Below are 23526 nucleotides of genomic sequence, written 5' to 3'. Positions count from 1 at the left end.
CGCTTAGAGAGCTCCGGCTATAGAGCGGTATATAAATGTAAGTGCTATTGCTATTGCTATTATTCAGCCAGGATTTGCCTCTGGCTCCCAAAGCAGGTGGACAATATACAGTCGGCATGATTATGCTTAAGGTAAGCCAGGACACACTTGTGAAGGCCTCAAAGTATTGCCCACTCAGATGTTGAGATTTCTTAGCCCAGCCTTGCATGTAGCATGAGTGGGTGTTTTTCAAATGGTCAAAGCCTGGTGCAGAAAGTCAGAGGTATTGATCAGGCTAACAGAAAATCACATTTTCTCTAGGAAGGACTTGATACAAGTTATCTTTCAGCAACAGGTTCCAAGGGCTCTCTTCTATTTGGGTTTTTAGGTAGATCTCTTCTAAAAGAAAAGAAAAAGGGGGGGGGGGAGGAAAGGTTGTGCCGTTGAGTTGGTGTCGACTACTGGCGACCACAGAGCCATGTGGTTTTCGTGGTTGAATACAGAAGGGGTTTACCACTGCCATCTCCCGTGCAGTATGAGATGATGCCTTTCAGCACCTTCCTATATCGCTGCTGCCCAATATAGGAGTTTCTCATATTCTGGGAAACACACCAGTGGCGATTCGAACCAACAGCCTCCTGCTCTCTAGGCAGGTTACTTCCCTGCTGCACCATTAAGTGGCTTAAAAGAAAAGTGTGGTGTAGTGGTTAGAGTGCTGGACTAGGACCGGGGAGACCGAAGTTCAAATCCTCATTCAGCCATGATACTTGCTGGGTGACTCTGGGCCAGTCACTTCTCTCTCAGCCTAACCTACTTCACAGGGTGGTTGTGAGGAGAAACTTAAGTATGTAGTACACCACTCTGGGCTCCTTCGAGGAAGAGCAGGATATAAAATGTAAAAAACATTATAAATAAATAAATAAATAAATAGAAAAACCAGCTGAAACTAGGTTATCCACATAACCTGTGGACCAGCTTTTAAGGAGCCCGATAAGTGTGCCAGACTTGCCCCTCAGTTCTTTCCTTTTCTGCTTCCCCAATATGTCTTCAATAGGCAAGATGGAAAAAGATGTATCAGAAATAGCTCTAAATGGAAATGATATTTGGGGCACAGAAGGATTTTTTCCTTCTGTTTAAATGGGCTTGTCAAACTGCTGGTCCTCTCCCACACCATTTCTCTTGCAGCCTGTCACAGTGATTTATTGAGCAAGAAGTTATTTATTTTTTTAGAAAACCTTTCCCTCCTCTAGCAGAAACACATGATGTTCTTGTTTTCTCCTTGACATGCTGAGGTATGAAGATGCTACCTCAAGTGTTGGGAGTCAGGATGTATTTGGATCTTTTTTAGGCCTGCAATTATTTGGGCCTAGAGAAAGGATAGGTTCAATGGATAGGAAGAGGAAGGGAGCTAGCAAAGCCTTTGTGGGGATACTGCTGACTAGTATATAATGGCCTGGAACTACTTGAGATTTCGGTGTCCAAAACTGCATTATGGGGGCAGTCAATGTGAAGAAATCTTAGATATTCCTGTGCCACTATTTAAGAGCAAAAGAAGGCAAATAAGTAGGCCATTCCTAATACTCAGTGTTTATTATGAAAGTGTTTTCAAATCAAAATGCACAATACCAACTGGTTCCAAATATTCCAGGAAGAATTGTAATTTATATATATAGATATAGATATATGTTTTAAAAACCCCAACAAGAAACAGAAGCAAAATCCAAGGCTAACACATCACTGTATTTCTGACAGTGGAATACCAGTAGGTTATAGCTCCAAGAGTTGCTCAAACAGTAGATTGTCTTGAAAAACACAGCGGGGAAATTGCACCATTTTGTCTTGCCCTGCCCCGAAGATAACCACCATATGGAACACAGAATAATTGTTATTATTTTAAGTATTTAAAACTGCACGCAGGGATAAAACAGCTCTGACATGCCAGATTGGTGTGTACCACATTCTTTTTGAGATGATCATCATTACTACTGATTCTTATCAAATATCCTATCACTATAACACAAGACCAAACTAAAAGCCAAAGCATATACTATCAAAATACACACCCTTTTCCTCCAATAAAGCTAGTGAAGGCCTTTCCCTAAGAGGAGAATTTTGTACAGGCAGAGTCAGGTGCTACAATGTCATTGTTGTTACAACCAGAACTTCCTGCAAGAAAATATGTGCTAAACAATTTCTCCCTCTCCACGAAAAACAACAACAAAACAAAAAACCTTAATAGAATTATTTTAAAGGGAGAAGCTAAAATGGAAGTTTTAGCAATGTCCCAACAAACTCTAAAGCAAAAACAAAGTGCACGCAAAAGAATGCTTAAATACAATAAACCTGATTAAATAAAAGCCTTTTCGAAGTTTTGTTTTGTGATTTCAAGGCAACTCTATTTTGAAGAACATGGTGTCTTGGAAATTTTGGTCATTCACACATTGGCAAACAGAACTATGGCAATTTATTACTGGATATGAGGACTGGGTAAATAATACAGAAGGCAATATAACACCTGGCAGGATTTAAATAAAAATAGATGCAAATGATTAATGTGCAAATAAAGAAACTTCATCTTCCTTTCATTTATGGGAATTAGAGAAAGCCAGAGTTATGGTGTATATATTTCTGAGATGACAAATATGGACATATATAGCCCTATATTCAGAACCCTCTGCCAGGCATTGCCAATGGAAGTAAATGGCAGAAGGGATTATCAACCTGAACCACCAGAATATTATGTAACCAATGCCATTCAAATTGTACAATGTACAATGCAAGACATTCAAAACAAGCTGGCATTTGTTACACAACAATCTTCCCATAGTTTATTGCAAAGTACAGCACACATACACCCCCCCACCCCCAAACAATTATTTTCTTGTTACCATGTGCCCAGTCCCAATATGAGAATGACTTTAAAAGAAGGGGGCAGTCATGTGGCAGCTGTTCGATGAAGGACCTCCTTGATCATTCCATGGCTATGTGACCACATATTGGTGATGCTTACCCACGTTTTTTTGTCTGAAGACTGGTGCTTGCTCAGGCTTCCTTCGCTCTTTTCAGATCAGGACAGCAGCTTCCACATACCACCAGCAAGGGGGCAGGAGGGGGAAAACACATGATATCAATGCACCTTAAGAGGAGTTTGGACTTTTGAGCTCTCTGCTTGATCTCATCAGCAAGCCATGTTCAATATTTCCTCCATATAGAAACAAATTTAGGGCTAATTCACACTTGGGGCACTGGTGTGTAGACTATGCAAACAGCAGGATACAGAAGTGAGTTTTGGCTTGGGAGGCTCTCCCCTCTGCCATATGGAGAACCTTGAATGTGAACCAGGGCCCCTTCATCTGGATACTAATGTAAGTAGGACTCATTCACAAGTTAGACTGGAAAATGGCAGAGGGGCTATTAACATTAGGGAATGATACACACAAGTTCCAGTTTGTATTCAGTTATCTATGTGCCATCGAGGAGTATGTGCAAGTCCAAGACTCACTACTATATCCTGCTGTGTTCGCAACATATATGCTAAGACTCATGTGAACTGGCCTTCCATCTTAACATGTAAACAAAAGGAACCTGTACAACAAAAGGCAAGAAATAAAGTAATCTGTTGAACAAATCCAAAAATGGCAACAAGGATACAACTATTTTGTTTGGCATTTTTTTTCATCATCTGGTCCTCTAAAGGTTAGATGGAGATTGCAAATAAGTCCCATGTTTCCATTCTCAAGTGGATATATGCCAAAGAGACAGATTCTTTAGACACCTGCCTTGACTTTTCACAAAACACATATTTTCTGCTTGTAGTGCATTCCATGTCATTACCTAACAAATGAATAAATGCAAACAACTATGGCGCTTACTTCACTATCCCAGGGCTGGCTAACAGAACGTTCAGTCTAGCTAATGGCTACCAAGTTCCACACACTGCTTTTGATTCTTTTCTACTCTATACAATCCAGCCACTGCAACTTACTATAGGGCTAAATAGGATCGAAGCACTTTTACTAACAAGAGCCGGTTAACCTATGAAAATATTGAAAATACTAATCCAGGAAATGGAATCCAGTGGCTCCTTTTGCACACAATCATGGGAGGCAAACACTGAGCGTGTGCACATGCCACTGAAGAGTATGGGGAAGCTCCTTGCAGGAGGGGGGTCCATCGGAACAGTGGACCATCTGTGGTATTAGATGATCTATGTCTTTTGCTTATATTAAGATGCAGCAACCATTTGACTGTCTAGCTACCCTTGTAGCACGCTTTGCAAAAGGCTTCTGGCTACCCAAGGCACCACACTCAAGAGCTGCTCTCCCACCAACTCCATTACTGTGCATCTCACCGCAAGAAGAGGTAACTAAAAGATCTTTCATACTGACAGCTTTATCTTTCCTTTAAAATAAGGCCTCTGAGCTCTGAAATTACCAAACACCTGTTCAGAACCCCTTCCCTAAGCATTTGGAAACAAACGAGTGTTTGTTGTTAACAGAAAATGGAGTATTTGCTGTTGCAACAAACTGGCGTGCCTTCTATTGTGGCTTTCTTCTTATTTGATCATATCTCATTGCCATCCTCTGATTCATGTCCATGAAGACCTATCAATTTGAGCTCCACATCATGTTGCTTAGAGGCCTCCAGTCTAGAAGTACAAGGTGAATCATGACTGAGGTGGAGCTGCATGAGAAATAAGAGGCAAACCACCGTGGCTCCTGAATGGGAATGGGAATCGGAACACTACTGGCCATCAACCTCTAGCCGGTTTAGAAGGTGGTTCTGGTATTTTTTTAAGATCCCCAACCTATCATTCTTGCTCTTCATTTATTGAATGCAGTATAGTTCATGGAAGGATGTATTACTACTTCCCCCTCTCTTTACTTCATGAAACCAGAGCGCTTTTCATTTGCATTTTCCAAGCTGGCATTTCCACAGAGGGCTGAGTTGCACAAATATTTCTTAACGTGTTATAAAGAAACTGGCTGACATCCTGACTAAATTTATGCAAGGAAATCCCATTCAAATTCAAAGGACAAGGTAGGCTTGCTTCCCTTGTCCTTTTAATTTAAATGGGACTTTCCTGAATAAATTTAGTCTGGATGTCAGCCTCTGAGGTCATTCACACAATCAAAAATGGTGTTCTACCAGGGTTTGGGAGTGGTGTGTGTTCCCAATTTTTGGTTGTGTGGCAGCAAGGTAGGAGGAAAACCTGGGTAGCTTTTCCTCCTACCTTGCTTCCACACAACCAAAAATTGGGAGCACTCACAGCTTCCACACCCGGGTAGAACAGTTTTTGACTGTGTGAATGACCTCATTGACTTTTCCAGTATGTCAAAGTTTCAACAGATCAGATCAAGTGTTAACACATCCTGGTTCCCAACGAATTTCTCAAAGATCTCTCCCTCTCTATGGCAAATTGCAAACTGAAACTGTTTTGAAGCATTCACAAGTATGTCCAGCACATGCAAATGTGTGGGGTGATGGTCAACATAGGTTGGAGTCTAAAATGGTAACATGAATTGCCCTTCAACAGAAATGATAATTAGGAAAAGGAGCTCATAAATAAGGATGTGCCCAAAGTGCGGTTCAAGCACTTTTTTGGAAAGGGGACCAGGAATTTTAAGAAAAAAGAGATCTGGCTCTCCACTGCCCCATGCAACTTCCTGCTGGGGTGGCACACGTCCCAATAACCCCCTGTGCAGCGCCAGCATGCACATGGTGTGAGCGCATGCACGGGCCCCATTTGCTGCACATGCGCAGATGCCATGTGTGTGCCACATAGGGGCTTATTGGGACATGTGCCGTCCCAGCAGGAAGCTGCATGCTCTCTTTTTTCTAAAAGTTCCCGCTGCCCTTTCCAAAAGAGTGCTCAGATTGCACCTTAAACTGCGGTTTGGGCACATCCCTACTCATAAATATCTTCTTTATCCAAAGAATAAGTATTTTCCATTCTCTTGTGCATGGAATAAAGTAAGGAAACATTGCACAGCTTAGGAAAATTTTAAGGATGTTCCAGATGCAGAGGTGTTTGGCAACAAAGAGGATAGCTAGCTCCTTGTGACCCAGAGAAGATTATAATAACCTATTTCTTTTGTATTCCCATCTATTCCTGAATAAAGTTCTTTGACACACACTACTTCTGCACATAGTACTGGGAGAGAACAAGGTTGCACAGTGAAACTTCCCAAGATTAAATTAAGAGAAGTTATCTCCTCTGCTGACACTTCCTTGGCTAAGCACAGAAATATATTATGTGATAGAAGAGTCCTAATATTCTCCTGGGATATAAAGAAACCTCAGATGCAGAGAGATTAAATAAAATAAACAAAAGAGAATGTGTATTTCTCTTGTAAATTGTTGTTCCTGCTGATTTCCTTTAGAAACATCACTAACACCTGCAATGTAAATCTTTAGTAGAAAGACCAAACAAAAATAGAATATAGCCACCTCCAACGTTATTTCCCTACTAATTACAAAGATATTTGGATGCTTGTTATGAATTCATTCCGGGGGCACATCATGTTCTTGAATGATAAACCAGAAGTGTATCATGTTGCTCAATGGCACGAAGCCAGAAGTATGGTAATTGTGGGCTAAAGCAGGTAGGTACCTTCCCCTCCACACCAATTATGGGAAGAGGCAGCTATGAAGCTATACAGCCGTCATTGATCCTAAGGAGACTCCCATCCATTGTATGGATTGGTATGGGACCAGTGCTACGCAAAGTACCCCCAACAATTAGACAGAGAGAACTGGAAAAGCTGAAAATGTTTCTCTCCACCCTCAAAGCCACCTAGATATGCCTGAGGCACACAAATTATCAAGTACACAAGCTTCCCATATGTGGAGGAGTGTTGCTTGGAAGCAGCACTTGGTGGGCCTGTGCCTCAATGAATCAGGAGAGCATTTGCATGCAGGTGATACAGTCATCATACAGATCAGAGACAAAGTACTGGCGAGAAATTGAAATGTCTGAAGCCTAATTATCAGCAGCAGCAGATAAGGGAGTAAATCTGGATTTGGACTATACCACTTGAGACTGCAGGTGGGTGCTTAAATGTCTGCATGCTCTTTTACATCCGAAAGGTATATTCTAATACCTATATACATGGAATATTTTTGCATAAAGAAGCATTCAGTTATATCAGCGCACACCCGCAGTATGAAGAGGTTCAGTCCAGACACAGGTTTACCACCTCATTGGCTGTTTGTGAGAATCTGATGTTCCGGTTCCTCTGGTCATTGTGATGCCTTTTTTGGGGGGGGGGCTTCTGTTCTTCTTCATCCTAGTTCTAATTCTCCAGATGTAGCTTTCAGGTGACTATGGGTCCACGTCAGCTTATTTCTTATGGTGTTTAAAAACAAACAAACAGCTTTGCAGAATTTAAAATACATTTAAATCAAACTGAGGTTGAATTTGCAAGGGAAGACCCATCTCCAAGAGTTCATCATGCTTGACATAAATGTGGCTTGGGCTAAAGAATGATGTCTGTTCTAATTTGCCACCAATTTCTGCGCTTACCTCAATGCTAAAACCCCACCTTACAATAACTACGGTTTAATCTGAACTATCCAACTATAGTTCTATTAAAAATACTAAGTGCACCATTTTAAAAACCTCACCCTGGGGGAAAAAATGATCATTGTGATTGTATTGGCAGTTTCTAAAGCCAGCATCCTTCAGCACAAAAAGAGCAAAAAAATCTGGAATTGAAATCCAGTTAAATCACCTACAGCAGAGCAGTGGGCTAGAACAACCAGGAATGGGAAAGGGAGACATATTTTAGTGTCCCAATCTCCAGCCTGACGTAATCTGGAAGAGAATACGGAAGAAGTTCCCTTTCATCCGCAAGCCACCCCCCGCAAAAAAAACCCACCATAAAATAATATTCAAATACTATAGAAGAAAATACTGATCCCATCTGGCCATGTAGATACACATACAGCATGCCTACATAAATAGAATGGCGTGGCGCTGTCATTCACAAACAGGAAATATGGCAGTGCACTATCAGAATGCTTTAAATACGCCCATGTATTGTTTTGTTTTCCGATGTCAAGAGAGAATAACAAAATGGAAAGAAAAAGGATGAAGTAAAAATAAAAACCAGCATTCAAACCAGCAGCAAACAGTTCATTTTGTTCATGGGTCAGTGTTTAAATCCGAGGATTAGTGTTCCTCTGCAGAATTGCCACCGGTGAGGTACCCGTTTGTTCCGTTCACTCCATTTGTCCCATTGGTGGTGGCTGAGTTGTGGGAATTATTTGAAGGAGGACGGGAAGGTTCTTCATCTGAACTAGACTCAATGTCACTTCGGTCATCCGTTGCCTGCAAATATGCGAAAAAGAGGAGGAAACACATTGGAGGCTATTGCACAAGGGAAACAAGATGAAGTCTCGGCTTGTTTTAAGTCCCCAAACAAGACCTTTAAAAATAAATCAATCCATAATGCTTCCAGCCCTTACTGTTTAAGGCTTTCCATCTCTTTGCTCCTCATCAAATATCAAACTAGATGTGTTATGTCTGCTTATTCACAAGTGTGCCCTGTGACAGAAGTCATTTACAGTTTTAATTGTTTTAAACTGTAGCTTTTAACTGCCTTTTCAATTACGGTGCAATTGTGCTGTTTTATTGTGAGCTTACTGTAATTTCCTCCACTTTTTGCTCTAAATCACTCTGGAAACCCAAGTTACACAAGCAACATAGATAAACACAGCAAACACACACATGTGAGGTGGGGTGGTTTTTACATTAAGAAAAGCATACAGAAGGCACCGGCTAAAATCCCACCCCTTACCTCCCCTGCTTTCTGACATTTCAGGCATTTTCCTACCAGAAGGTCCAGTTCACTTCTGCTGCCTGGGCTGGGATAAAAAGGAGTTTGGGTGACAGAAAACCACAGAGGGGTAGAAGAAGGGAGGGTGAGGAGGCTCCATTTCCACACCCTGCCCTTTCTGATGTTAAAATGAGGCCTCTACTTTTCATTTTATTTCTGAACAGAGCAGACATGTCAACAACAGTGGCGACCCTTGTCATGTGATGTCAATTTGGCTGCCATGATAGCCCTGTCCCATGGAAAGGAGAGCTGTTGTGTAGCAAGCCCCCTTAGCTAAGAAGGGTCTGCCCTGGTTGCATATTAATGGGTGAATAGAAATGTGAGCACTGAAAAATATTCCCCTCAAGGGATGGAAGTGCTTTGGGAAGCTGGTTGCATATGAAAGGAAGACTAGCAGTGTGAGCACTGGAAGATATTCCCCTCAGGGGATGGAGCCGCTCTGGGAAGAGCTTCTAGGTTCCAAGTTCCCTCCCTGGCATCTCCAAGATAGGGCTGAGAGAGATTCCTGCCTGCAACCTTGGAGAAGACTCTGCCAGTCTGGGTAGACAATACTGAGCTAGCTGGACCAAGGGTCTGACTCAGTATATGGCAGCTTCCTATGTTCCTATTCAGCTGTGCTTCAACTCTTGGCTACTGTACCCCAGTCAAGTGTCCATGCGAGGGCACTTCTAAGCCCTGCCTCTGTGCTGTATTTGGGGAGAGGTTCTGCCAGTGAGCAATGTTCCTTATCATGGAGAGAATCTCTCTCCAAGCACAGTGTGGGGGCGGATTTCCAGCATGTATCAATGTAGGGGCGAGGCTTACAGCCAGTCTCACAGATACTACACCAAGGTGCAGCATCCACAACATGAAGCACACTTGAATAGGGCTTTCTTCCTTATTTCCCTTCTTATGCACTGTGCTCCACGCAAGCTTGCCTGCTCTTGGCACTCTGTCTCCTCCTTCCACTCCCATCTCCATGCTTCCTCCTTTGCTTTGGTGAAACCATTTTTCTGGACCCCCCTTCAAATTCCTTCTGAAGCTCCCTTCTTCTTCAGCCAAGCCCTCCTCAGTCACCTTAAAACTCTCCACCTGTGATGGCCCCTGACTCTCTCTGCCTCACCCCAGTCCACTTTCAGTCTCCCTCTTCTGCCTTTCCTGAGACATACTTCAAGAAGGCAATCAGCAAAACGTTGGGCCCACAAGCTGCTGCTTTCTCACTGTACCTCCACTCCTTTTCTCTCCCACCTCTGCATAGGAACATAGGAAGCTGCCATATACTGAGTCAGACCATTGGTCTATCTAGCTCAGTATTGTCTTCACAGACTGGCAGCAGCTTCTCCAAGGTTGCAGGCAGGAATCACTCTCAGCCCTATCTTGGAGAAGCCAGTGAGGGAACTTGGAATCTTCGGATGCTCTTCCCAGAGCAGCTCCATCTCCTGAGGGGAATATCTCACAGTGCTCACACTTCTAGTCTCCCTTTCATATACAACCAGCATGGACCCTGCTTATCAAAAGGGGAAAGTCATGCTTGCTACCACAAGACCAGCTCTGCACATCTTTCTTCCACAATGAGGAGAGCAAGACATGGTTACATGCCTGTCTTCTATTTCTCCCCTCTGTGCTTATTTTTTGTGTTGCTGGGTCATCAAATGTGCAGTCTCCATAGCATTCGATTAAGCTGTGGCGTTTCCAGTAGACAGTTCCTATGGTAACACAAGGACAATTTGGGACTAATCAGTTAAGCCCCTGCAAGGCCCTGTTATTATTTATTTATTACATTTATAAACCGCCCCATCCAAAGGCTCTGGGCGGTGTACAACAGATGTGTATATTATTAGAATGCTGTCATGAGTGAGCAGCATACAGTGTGTATATTGGAGTGTGGGAGAGATTGTAACTGGGAAGATTATGGACAAACTAACCAAGGACATCCAGAAAATCCTGGAGCAGTGGGGTGCATAAATCACAAAGCTGACCATGAGCAGCATTTGGTACAGTAGCTGACTTCAGATTCCGAGCAACGAAAAGGGAGAGGAGCTGAATGAAGAGAAAAGCCAGCCAGTGTTGAGGATGGCCATGTGTAGGGAGCCTGCAGGGGTGTGCATTTGAAGCACGTGAAGCTTGGCATTGGCAAGGAATTCTAGAATCCAGTAACCTTCAGGGATTAGTTGGGCTATGCATACCAGATCTGCTCAATTCCAGATTGTGCATGTATGCTTTAAAAGTTGTGCATGTATGCTTTAAGATTGAAGCAATCTCTATCATGTTTTTGACACCCCATTATGTATTTGTGGTAACCAAATACAAAATGAAGAAAAGTGGGAAAAGGCTAGTGAAGATACACATGATAACAAGAAAAGAAATGCTAGTGGAGACTTGTCCCTGCTTCCTAACAGGAAAACAATGCAGCCTCTAGACAGACTGTGAACTAGTCAGTAAAGCATTTATAGAATAGTAGGCAAAAGGTGGCCCAAAAGATTCAAAACAGGCAAATTAAACTGAAGGAACAGCAGCTCAGTACTATATGCAGGCATTATTCTTATGAGACCAAAATTATGTTCCTTTCATTTATGAGAAAGGAAATGAAGTGCTTTTTTCAGAGCACAAACCACTGTCAACACTTTTCCATTAACTCATTCACTTGACCAAAGGGTTGAAGAAAACCCATAGGGCTAAATCCCAAAACATCGTAGTCTTGTAGGCCATTTCCTCCTTTCAGAGAATTCATGTTATCTTCAGGGTAGAGTTACAGCTAGCATTTTTCATTGTAAAGCTCAGCCTGAGAATGTTTGTGGAAGACAACTTTATCTTAATATTATCCGTATTTAAATGTTTCACTCCAGAGCCAAAACTGTATCTAAATAGGTGCCAATGGAATTTAAAATTCCTGCATATCTATCCTTCACACCTAATAGTGTTATTCAGAAATGTAATATATTCAATAACTTTTGGCACTTTCCACCTCAAAGAGCATGCAATCTTAAGGAAAAGAACATGCAGAAAAAAGAACCATTAAAAGGGACAAGGAGAATAAGATGATTGAAGATGCAAAGGCTTCCCCACTCCCATAGAAACTTACATGCAAAGGGTTCCACTTCCCAGCCTTCAAAGGCAGCAGAAAGAAAACAATTAAGATAGTTAAGGAAGAAGTCAAATATCGCTTGGTGTGAAATGAGCTTCCTACTAGAATGTAGGGCATCAGAATGCAGGCCTGAGACAACCAACAGCTTCTAGGATTGCCTTAAGGTCTGAAGTGAGCGGTGCCAGAGAATGGGGCTTATATGGAAGCCACGCCCCTTGGCTCAAGAACTTTGGGTCTCAGTTCCATATATCTGGGGCAGGTTGTGGTTTCACATCCTGCAAATGCCCAGGCTTGCTTCATGCATTGCTTTTTAAAGTATACTTACACAATGTTTTACATGTATGTGTAAAAATGCAAAGCACAAATGAAATACGCACATGATCACAAACTCAAGGACTATACAAGTACATTAACCAGAGAACTGCAGTTTGCAGCAACTCCTGACAAGCATATGCTCAGGGGCAAACACAGGTTTATCTCCACCTATCAGAGGTGCACCTAGGTAATTTCAGAGCCTGGACCTAAAGGCCTTTGGATCCCACCCACAAATTAATCATCATCATGCTCGGCCAGATGACCACACCATCTGGGACAGACTAAAAAGGATTTGGGAGACCTCAGGGACTGTGGAGGCCCTGGACTTCAGCCCAAAAGTACAGGGGTAAGAGCACCTATTAGCCCCTCATACCCGTTCAAAATTCATGGAGAATTTTGAGAATCTTTTAAATGTAGTTGTGTTTTGTTTTATTTTATCAGAGTTTTAAAACCGAAAACTTCTTATTGTTTTTACCTAGTTATTAACCACTCTGGGCTCTCAGGATGGAGGGCGGTATAGAAATATAAATAATAAATGATGCCCACAGGTCGGGGCAGTGTTCCCTGTAACTGGGATTCCCAAATGTTTTTGACTACAACTCTCAGCATCTCCAGCTGCAATGGCCTTTGCTTGAGGATTATGGGAGTTGTAGTCAACAACCTCTGGGAATCCCTGTTAGAGGGAACACAGGTCAGCGGCAGAGCCTCTCCCTGTCTAACATGTTCATGACCCATAGATTTTGAACTGGGCTGATTGCTTTTCAGGAGCACAAGCTAACTGCTTCTGACACAGCAAACAGGCTCCAGAAATGAACCAATATATGTCTCAGTTAAACCCGTCCCAGAACACTCCATGTTCACTTCAATAGAGCTGCTCAGATAGACAGTGTTAAACTTGTGACTTTAGGACATGTAACACTCCTGGCTGCAAATGGTAAGCCAGGAACAAATAACTTTGCCACAGATCATTTCCTTGATTTTACCTGGGCGTTTTTCACACAGCAGGCTTTACCACAAGTTTACTGCGAGTTCAAAGTTGCCCCAAAACTGACACAAAAAGTGGATTTTTTTTTTACCCTGGATATAAACCGGGCCACACTCTAACATACAATGAAAAACTTGAATTGTGTGTGAAGTGCTCCCCAATAGCTCACAAGGACTTCGGGGTAGATCTGGCCGATATGTGAATGCTCACCCTCCATTCCAGAGGAGATGCAAGCTAAGAGCCCTGTGTGAAAAATGCCTTGGAGTTTAACAATCATGTTAGCAGATTTGTATCATACATTTGTATTTTTAAAAGATCATATGATGTATAAGAATATTCTCTAGAAAAATGGGGGGGGGGAGGAGAGAGACAATAACTCAGGGCTTTCCCCCACTCACCTTGCCTTTCGAAACAGCTTTATAAGCTGACTTTATTATTAGGTAGGACCAAAACCAGTGGAGAACTTGAAGTATCACAAGTAAACTGGCAAAGACCCAATAGGCAGGAAAGTCACCCACAAGTTCAGGCATTTCAAATATTACTGCGTTCAATATCCTGAAAGAAAAACAAGTGGGGGGAGAAAAACAAAAAGAAATCAATGCAGAACTACAGAGACTTCCACTCATTTATTGATGAGGTTGTTTCTCCCAATCCCAGGGGTCATATACCGGTTAAAACAACATAGCGTGCCATTCGTTAAACCAATGTGTAGACCCTCTATTGATGCTAAAGCACCCTTTGAGCTGGTTCGTCACAAGACATTTATGAGCTACAAGTTTGCATGCTATGTTGCTTTATAAATTCATAAATAATTCATAAATGTCTAGTGACAAACCAGCTGAAAGGGTGCTTTAACATCAGTAGGGAGTCTACACATTGGTTTAACAAAGGGCAAGTACAGACACTGCTTTTCACCCCCCATCCGCCTTTGCATTCTCTACAGGCTCTTTCATTTAAGAATAGTAACGGTACACCACCTTTCTTGTACAAGAAAACTCAAGGTGCCAAACAGAAAATAAGAAAAACTCAAAACAATACAAATGTTAGAACAGCATCAGCATAATCCCCAATTAACAGCAACACAAAACAATCAAAACATACTCAGCATCCACGGAGTACCAAAAGCCGCCCAGAACAGCCACATCTTTGCCAAACAGTGGAATGTTATAGATGATGGAGCCAAAGTAACCCTTCCTATTAGGAAGGCATTCCTAGGAGACTTGTACTCCAACGCACATGGCTGAAAGTTTGTCATACCCTGGCTTGAAGATCTAGAGTTACCTTTTCTTTTGTAAAGAGTGGTTAATAACAGCTGCTCTTTTCTGTTTTGAGCCCATGGATGTGTGTATGCATGTATTTATGGAATATAAAGGATTTATCTTACTCTATTATAAATGGTGCAGCGGGGAAATGCCTTGACAAGCAAGCCAGAGGTTGCCAGTTCAAATCCCCGCTGGTATGTTTCCCAGACCATATCTCAGGCAGCAGCGATATAGGAATAGATACACTGTCAGGAACCGTGCCACTCACGGCTCTCTAGTGGCTCTGCAAGTGAGCTAGCCCAAATAGAAACAAACAAAACTAGTCTAGAAAACACACACTGCTACCAGTGCCAACCCGCTGGCATCCTGGCACATGCTGTCATGACTCAAAAGGGCCTTCTCCTCATTGCTGCAACAACTACGGCAGCCTTAACAGCCCCAAGAAGAGCAGGCACGGACAATATAAACACTCCAGAAAACACTCCAATGTAAGCCGGAGCCCTTTCTGCAAAGCCCACAACTAAGCTTGATATCCCAAACACCTCAGTTAGCAAAAGTGGCAGCTGCTGCCTTTAGTGGCTCTCCCAGGTCGCTCTTGAGTTGCTCTTCCCACCAATGGGGAGTGGGAAGGGCTTCAGGTGTTACTATGCTTGCTTAGAGTAATGCCGGACAGCCTACTAAGTTTACTACAAGTTCTTTTCAAAGTTAGTAGTCCTTCAGTGTAACTCCTGAGGGAGCTACCGAATGACAGTCTGAATGTCAGCCACTGTCTTTAAACAGTGTGCATCTCAGTTACATGTCCATGGCTGGGACACCAGCTTAGTCTCAGAGAACGTAGGCTTTGAAACTGGGGGAATTACTAGAATGCTAGGGGAACCCTTTCCCTAGTTCAGTCATCTTTCACCAGGGGAGGAAGCAGGCAGCTATCCATGTGGTTGAGTGGGCCCAGACTGACTTGGCACCAAACAAGCAGGTGTGAATAACTATGGATCACTGTTGGACAGTGAAGGATCACTCTAGAACACCTCAGAAGGAAAACAGAGTCAGGAGACCAGGTCTTTAAAAAAGAAAATAGTAAGATTTACTTAAGGAACAAACACAATAACTAGTTATGAAATATTGGTTTTAGTAGCAGAATTGAAGGCTGTTGCTAGAGGGAGAGAAGAAGGGGAACTGGGGAACAACATAGGCTGTTTGCGGGAAGAATGAAAGTAAAAAGACATTTGTCTCCCCTGTTCAATTATAGCTGCGTCCCTGGTGGAAGAGGAGGCAAGAGAGAGAAAGGAGTCATTTCATATCTCTCCTGGTCTTCTGAGGGCAAAGGGGAGTGGAGAGGAATCTCTGCTTGAGATTCGAGTTTCATGTCACAGGAAGGCTTCCACTATAGGTGAGAAGGCAGGCATTCAAGGCTGTTGGCTGGGAACCTTAATCTAGGAATCCAAAGTGCCTGGGTGCCAGGCTGGTCCAGAGGCCCAAGTGGGCATTGTGCACAGCATGCATCACAAGTTGGGTTGAGGAGTGAACACAAAAAGCAGGCCCTCAGCTGGGAGATCCTAAGGCAATTTTAGGCAGGGTCTGTTAGCAGCCCTATGTCTGGAAACACAACAGGAACTGGGAGCTTGGACCAGTTACAGGAATTCATGACAAAAGAAAACAAAAAGGCAGGGGTCTCCTAAGTGAGGAATTTCCAAGGGCTCAAAATACAGCTATGCCAATACCTTTACTCAGGGTTTGGGGAGCTGAGTGGGTGAGTCAGCATTACCAGATGTGCGTGTAACGGTGGCAGAACACAGCAAGTGCTAATCAGTGGACAGAAGTTACTCTTTTCACATTGGTTCAGTTATTATTATTATTATTATTACATTTATATCCCGCTCTTCCTCCAAGGAGCCCAGAGCAGTGTACTACATACTTGAGTTTCTCTTTCACAACAACAACCCTGTGAAGTAGGTTAGGCCGAGAGAGAAGTGACTGGCCCAGAGTCACCCAGCTAGTTTTATGGCTGAATGGGGATTTGAACTCAGGTCTCCCCGGTCCTAGTCCAGCACTCTAACCACTACACCACGCTGGCTCTCCAGTTGGCCTGCTGTCTTGTGAGCAGAGAGCCCCTGGTGGCACAGCGGTAAAACTGCCGCCCTGTAACCAGAAGGTTACAAGTTCGATCCTGACCAGGGGCTCAAGGAAGGTTGACTCAGCCTTCCATCTTTCCGAGGTCGGTAAAATGAGTACCCAGAATGTTGGGGGCAATATGCTAAATCATTGTAAACCTCTTAGAGAGCTTCGGCTATAGAGCGGTATATAAATGTAAGTGCTATTGCTATTGCTATTGTTATTGCTTGTCCCTGCACTCTTACCGGGCTGGTTGGTAATTTTGCCTCATCAAAAATGCAAGAGTGCTGGGTGTGGTTTCAGCCTTTCTTATGCTTGAAGCACTGGCAGAGGAGGGCTGCATCTTCTGAGGCACCAGGCCCAGTGGACATGCCACCATATAGGATACAGAAAAGCTGTCTTATATCAGGTCAGACCAGCAGTCCACTTAGGGCCATATTGTCTACACTGACTGGCAGAAGCTCTCCAGTGTTTTAAAAATGGGATTCTCGCAGCCCTACTTGGAGATGCTGAGGATTGAACCTGGTTCCTTCTGCATGCAAACATGCACTCTGCACTGTGCTTTAGTCCTTCCCCACATGCACACACAGAGGGCCTCAAGACAAGAGAATCTGTGCACTGGTGGTAGGAAGGAAGTGGGCAGGTAAAGCAGCATAGGTCTGCTAGATCTGGAGTCCAGACCCTGATGGGGAACCAAGCCACTTGTGGCTTCTACTGTCATTGTAACATTGTGACCTGGCTTCTCTAAGGGGGTGATGAAGGCCAAGGTGCAGTACATAGGGGTGGCAGTGGGAGTAGGGAGGCTAAATTTCATGTTCATTTGAATTAGTCAAATTAATTTGAATTTTAGTCAGACAGTTCTTTGGCTGCAGGATTGTAGTCTATTGTACTTTGAAAGAAGCACCCTATGTACCTTATAGAAGTGATTCAACAGGGTTTAAAGAGACTTGTAGGAAAGGGCAACCTGTCAGCAGAAACCCCTTCCATTCATGCAAAAACCCAAGGGGCTCTTGTTCATCCAGCACCAGCTTACAAATGGTATGGCTGCCACCCACTCTAAGCAAGCAAGCAAGCAGATTGGCATTAAGTCTGAGCCAAGCCATTGGGCAGACAACTCCTCCTTGTGTCAGGCAGAGGCGTATCTAGGGAAAATAGCGCCTAGGGCAAACACTGAAATTGCGCCCCCCTGTCCAAGCATCTGACACCCATCTTTCAGATAACTTCACCATAATATCAGCTGAAAAATACAAGTCAGGCTCATTAATCTTTTAATATTTCAAAAACTATTTAGCAGTGGACTTAGCCAGACCAAAAAATGCTGGAAAACTACAGATTTCAGGATGCTGGGGCTCATGAAATCCCCAAATACTATGTGGAGGTGTACTTGGAAAACTAAACAGAAGTGCCTGTCTAATTCTCTACTATGCATTGTAGCATCACCATTACATAAGTTTTAAAAATCAATGGAGAATTTGACTTTTCCCAAATACTCTGTAAATAATTAAAGGATACGCAGAGTAAACTGTGTCACTGCTTGGAATATATTCTAGTCTTTCAGAAAGACAGTTAAAATGAGAGAAAGAGAGCAAGAAACTCCCAGTGGGCCTTAATAGTAAGGATTTCACACTGATTCAAAGACAAACTCACCATTAATAGCCATATTATTAAGACATCACATTTAACTCACTTATCACAAGAAGCAAAGTAAGAGCAAATGAATACAATCCTAGCTCATAAGCGTCAGCTCAGTATTCACAAGCCCTGATTCTCTGTACATAGTGCCAATCTGAATATGTGTACAGTGTCTCTCTCTCTCACACACACACACACACACAACCTGTAGCCCCTTTGGGGGGCTTCCTAAAGGCTGTGGGGGGATTGCAAAGGTTCCTCCTCACCCCGGTAGCCTCTATGGCCTCACAGGTACCATTTGAGCATGTGCGGTGGCCATTTTTAAAAATAATCTTAAAAAAAAAAGGCCACTGAAAACAAAATGGCCACCGTGCATGCTCAAATGGCCTCTGCAAGGCCTGGCATGACCTAGGGCCTCACAGAGGCCATTTGAGCATGCACGGTGGCCATTTTGTTTTTGGCAGCCATTTTTAATTTTTTTTAAATTTTACAAAATGGCGCCCCCCCTTGAAGTGGCGCCCGGGGCACGTGCCCTGCCTGCCCTACCCTAGATACGTCCCTGGTGTCAGGTAGTTAACAGCCAACATTTCCTAGATAAGCTATTTGTGTACTTTTTCAATCAGCCGGAAGAGAGAAACTTCTGAACTTTTATAGCTGCAGTAACTAAAGAAGCCATTAAGTACAGTTTGTAAATGTACTTTATGGATTCTTAGCTCTCAATGGCCAATGCACTTGAGTATTACTGGTGACAATTCTCTGTTCTCCACAAAAAACACTTGGAATTGCCAAGTCAGCGGCCATTATCTGAATCTCAGGGTGGTGGAAACGTCGGCTTTTAGATTCAAATCTCTACTCTAGCACTCAGTGTGAATGTGTTTAGCACAGCCATACTAAGAGTATATTTCAACAGAAGGACTGCTATCAAATGCATGCTTACATCATTTTCCGTCCTTTTCTAACAGGAGAAGAGAAATGAGATAAGCTTAATTATCCAGTTGAACATCACATCTAAACGTGTACATTACGATTAGTAAAATGTACATCTCACTAATTAGCTCACAGGTGGTCTTGCAGCATCTTACAATAAAAGGATATCCTTAAAACAATTTATTTATTTTTTTGGCTCAAGATTGATGCTTGAGAGGCCATAAGCTTTTCCTCAGTAAGCCAAAAGAGAATTTTCTGGTAAGATGGGAGAATATTAACATTTGAGCGTGAGATCAAATCCTGCCTTGCCAGGGACTCCAAAGTAAGATATTCTGCAAAAACAGAACTGAGTGTGCTTTTCAGTTGGCTATTCTAGTTATTTGTAATAATGCATACAGTACATCCAGGGGAGAGGAAAGCTTACTTTAAGCAGCAAGTAGGTTACATTAGTAGTCTTCAACTTTTACAGATCTAGGACCCAATCTTAATATGCTGGTATTTTTAATAATTATATGCTGATGTTTTTAAGAGCTAGAGTGGATCTTGATGCAAGAGAGCACTTTGGCAGGCAGAACTTGTGAGAAGTCACCAGGCATGTAGCGTCCATTGTCCAAAGAAACATGGCTGCCACCCTCCAGGGGCCATGCCTGGCACCCCAGCTACACCCCTGTACCTGATGTCAGATGCAGGGGGCATGGCAACGTTAGCAAATGGGGCCACGTGCCCCATCTGGAAGTAACATCCGGCCAGTGTCAACTTCTTCAGGAGATGGCATATCTTCCCTGAATGCCTGCCTGGAGGCAGTAATGGGCTGAATGAGGGAGAATAAACTGAAGCTGAATCCAGATAAGACGGAGATACTTATTGTGCAGGGTCAGAACTCCAGAGATGATTTTGACCTACCTGTTCTAGATGGGGGTCACACTTCCCCAAAAGGAACAGGTTCGCAGTCTGGGAGTACTTCTGCATCCACACCTCTCCCTGGTTTCTCAGGTTGAGGTGGTGGCCAGGGGTGCTTTCTATCAGCTTCGGCTGATACGCCAGCTGCGCCCGTTTCTCGAGATCAATGACCTCAAAACTATGGTACATCTGTTGGTAACCTCCAGACTGGACTTTTGTAATGTGCTCTATGTGGGGCTGCCTTTGTACGTAGTCCGGAAACTTCAGTTGGTTCAGAATGCGTCAGCCAGGTTGGTCTCCAGGTCATCTCAGAGAGACCACATTACTCCCTTGCTGAGGGAGCTACACTGGCTGCCAATAGGTTTCCGGGCAGAATACAAAGTGCTAGTTATAACTTATAAAGCCCTAAACGGCTTAGGCCCTGGGTATTTAAGAAAACGCCTCTTTGTTATGTGCCCCACTGCCCATTGAGGTCACTTCAGGAGGTCCGTCTCCAGTTACCGCCAGCTCGTCTGGTGGCCACATGGAGAGGGGCCTTCTCAATTGCTGCCCTGAGATCGTGGAATGCTGAGATGCGCTCGGAACTTCCAGCCACTTCCGGCCGAGGGGGCAAACGGGGCGGCAAGGAGGAACGCTGCCGCCCCGAGGGGCTTCAAATTCGGAGAGCGCTGGCGGCGGAAACGCGGCGGGGGTGTGTGAGTACACTCTCCCCCGCCCTTAAAGCCCTACCCCCGCCGGTGCCGATAAATATCGTGCACATCCCTACTGTTTTTATCTTGACCTTTTAAATGATCTAAAGCTTCAGTTCCATAGAGGCGTATGTGCTTTTGTAGTTGGTCGGGGGGAACTCCAGTTCAGTATTTCTCACCACCATGGGCCTTTAAAGTCCACATAATAACTGGCAGTAATCTAGGGATATAGATCATTGTGCATAGCAGAAGTTAGAGTGGATGTTGTGTGATAAGATTTGCCCTAGGTGGCAGCCTGAGCCAAACATTTTGTTGGTCATAAAATCCAAGCCATTTGTCCAAACTGCCTGGAATTAGAGATGCATCAGTCAGCATTCATCAGCTTCATCCCTAGCTAGTGAGTAGGGAAAGCTGCACCTGCTGAATTTCTGCCCTGAAGCATCTCTCCCAGACCATTGTTAAGCTGGAGGACAAATATAAAGTAAGGGTGCATGGAGCCTAATTTGTAAAACCAGTATAATATGCAAGACTATACCAAGTCTTTACAGCTTAAATGAACACAGTGTATTGTTCCAAGTGGATGAGCAAATACAAGTGAACACAACATGAAAGACAAAAGTTAGTATCCTTCAATTTCCAAATATTAAATGCTGATACACAGCTTTTCAGGGCTTCTCCCGGAAATATAAATTGTTGGTTCACACTTTTTTCCATAGAGAGATTTAAAGACAAAAGTTAGTATCCTTCAATTTCCAAATATTAAATGCTGATACACAGCTTTTCAGGGCTTCTCCCGGAAATATAAATTGTTGGTTCACACTTTTTTCCATAGAGAGATTTAAAAGCACCATCCTTGTTACTTTATAAAAACAAAACCCAGAAAAACAGAAACATTTATGATTTTTCCAGAACGCTATGAAAAGCACAAATAAATCTTTAGATATCAGTATGAATGTGTACTACAAGGTTCCTCAAATATTTGGATCCTGAAGACTAAATTCCATCTGCCTTGTTACCAAGTGGTCACATAGGCTAAAAAGCACTCTTCTGACCTGCTAACCAGAGAAATTAACTTAGCACCTCCTATGCCAGAGTTTAATTTTCCAAAAGACATGTTGTGTTAATTATTTCATGAAGTCCCATCGAATTCTGTTCCAGTAAATTGTTCCAGTAGGTAATTATCACAAGGAGTCTGCATCTTTTTTCTAGCATGTGTCATAATTTTTTACTTGTAGCATGTTATTAATGGGGGGAGGGGTGCTGGCAGGCACACAAGTGACCCAACAAATATTAAAGCTTGCTTTTAAAATGTATATTTTGTCCCTAACTACAGGTTAATTCCACTTTAGAGAGCTAAACACAGTATTCATGATCACCACACTTACTTTAAAGCCAGGGAACTTGTGGGCATATTTTGAAAACATTGGTTCACTTAAATGAACAGTAATGAACAGTTCATTACTTATCACTACTTACTGTCTTAATAATCTAATGTTTTACTGTTCTCCACTGACCTGATGGTAATGTCTTATCTCCGAATTTTACAAAGTGGACAGACTGGCTTCTAACTCTTTACCTGCTGAAAAGCAAGCAGCTATATTTGCAGGACACTATTGATATGGCTTCCCAGCTGATTAGTACTTTCAGCTTGTTTCCTTCCACCATTTTAACTGCAACAAAGAGTAAAATTTGTTTTTATTTTACTACCATGAAAGATGAGGACATCTTAATGAAAACGGTTCTGCTACTGCAAGAAGACTGCGTAGCTGGGTGAAGTCATGGAGACTGTTGAAAGTGCACTTATTGTGCTAAAAGTTGCCTGCAAAACACAAGGTGTGCCACAAGTTGTGCACCTCTTGTGAAAGCACAAACATGCCAGCAGTAGTGCAGCATTAGCATGGAACACAAGCTCCAGACTTGGCACAACAAGCTAGCACAGCAATCTTGCACTAATGCAATGTCTCTGTGTAAGCACAGCATTAGTCAGGATGTCAGCCATGATTGCTGGAATTGCATAAGAAAAATGAAAACATAATTCTACCTGTATCTACCTGAAGAAAATGTCCTACATAAACTAGGGTTTTATTTGTAACATTCCCTCAAACCACCATCAAAAGAACTGCAGAAAATACTCTCTCCAAAGATGCAAGAAGGGTGCACATTAACATAAGGAAAGCCCTGTTGGATCAGACTCAAGGCCTATCTAGTCTAGCATCCTGTTTCCCACAGTGACCCATCAGATGCTTCTGAACAATAAATAACCCTTCTCCTTCTGTATAAAATAGAGAACAGGATCCAGACTAAGCCCCTCTGAAATTAATGGGACTTAAGTTAGTAACGATTAACTTGCCTTACTTATTTTAAGGGTGGTGATAACATTGAGTAACTTAGTCTGGATCCTGCCCAGTAAAATGGTTGTAGAGAATTCTAGGTTTATTTATTAAATCCATTTTTCTGATATCATTAAATTAGACTCAAGCCCCATTATAGATATTCCAATCATCTTTATTTGGTCCATTGACCAGCAAGATATTAATTTCACAAAAATTTATACACGCTTGGTGTTCAGTGTTGCAGCTGCTGCAGAACTAGCTAGTCAGCAAAATGAGTGCAAAGAAGATCAATACCCAAACTCCTGTTCAGATGATATTCTTCCATGGATCAGATTTATCTTGAAAAATGGCTCTCTAATAAGAATTGTAAATGCAAACCTCACTGTTTAGTTCCATAGAGGTTTAATTCTTAACATATTTATAATTCAGTGTGCAAATATGAATATTACGACCATTAGTTCCAAGTAAAGCACATTCCCCCCATCTTTCTT

At 42.8% G+C, this 23526-nt stretch overlaps 1 protein-coding gene across 3 annotated transcripts in view; it reads right to left on the bottom strand.

Annotated features, from left to right (window-relative positions):
* Positions 1–1546: 1546 nt before the first annotated feature.
* CERS6 (ceramide synthase 6) overlaps positions 1547–23526 on the bottom strand; it is a 217561-nt gene continuing 195581 nt past the window's right edge. For 2 of the 3 annotated variants that reach the window (XM_053264786.1, XM_053264808.1), the window contains 3 exons: positions 13582–13738; positions 11881–11904; positions 1547–8311 (listed from right to left, as the gene is read on the bottom strand). In XM_053264786.1, the coding sequence (XP_053120761.1) occupies positions 8153–8311; positions 11881–11904; positions 13582–13738 (340 nt within the window). In that variant the 3' untranslated portion in view covers positions 1547–8152. The remainder of the gene's footprint in view (positions 8312–11880; positions 11905–13581; positions 13739–23526) is intronic. The other variant, XM_053264797.1, reaches the window with a different exon arrangement.

This window comes from Hemicordylus capensis, chromosome 1, assembly GCF_027244095.1.
Source record: "Hemicordylus capensis ecotype Gifberg chromosome 1, rHemCap1.1.pri, whole genome shotgun sequence".
In the NCBI taxonomy this organism is placed as follows: domain Eukaryota; kingdom Metazoa; phylum Chordata; class Lepidosauria; order Squamata; family Cordylidae; genus Hemicordylus; species Hemicordylus capensis.
Note: the sequence above shows the minus strand (reverse complement) of the source record. Positions and strands in the feature narration are given on the sequence as shown.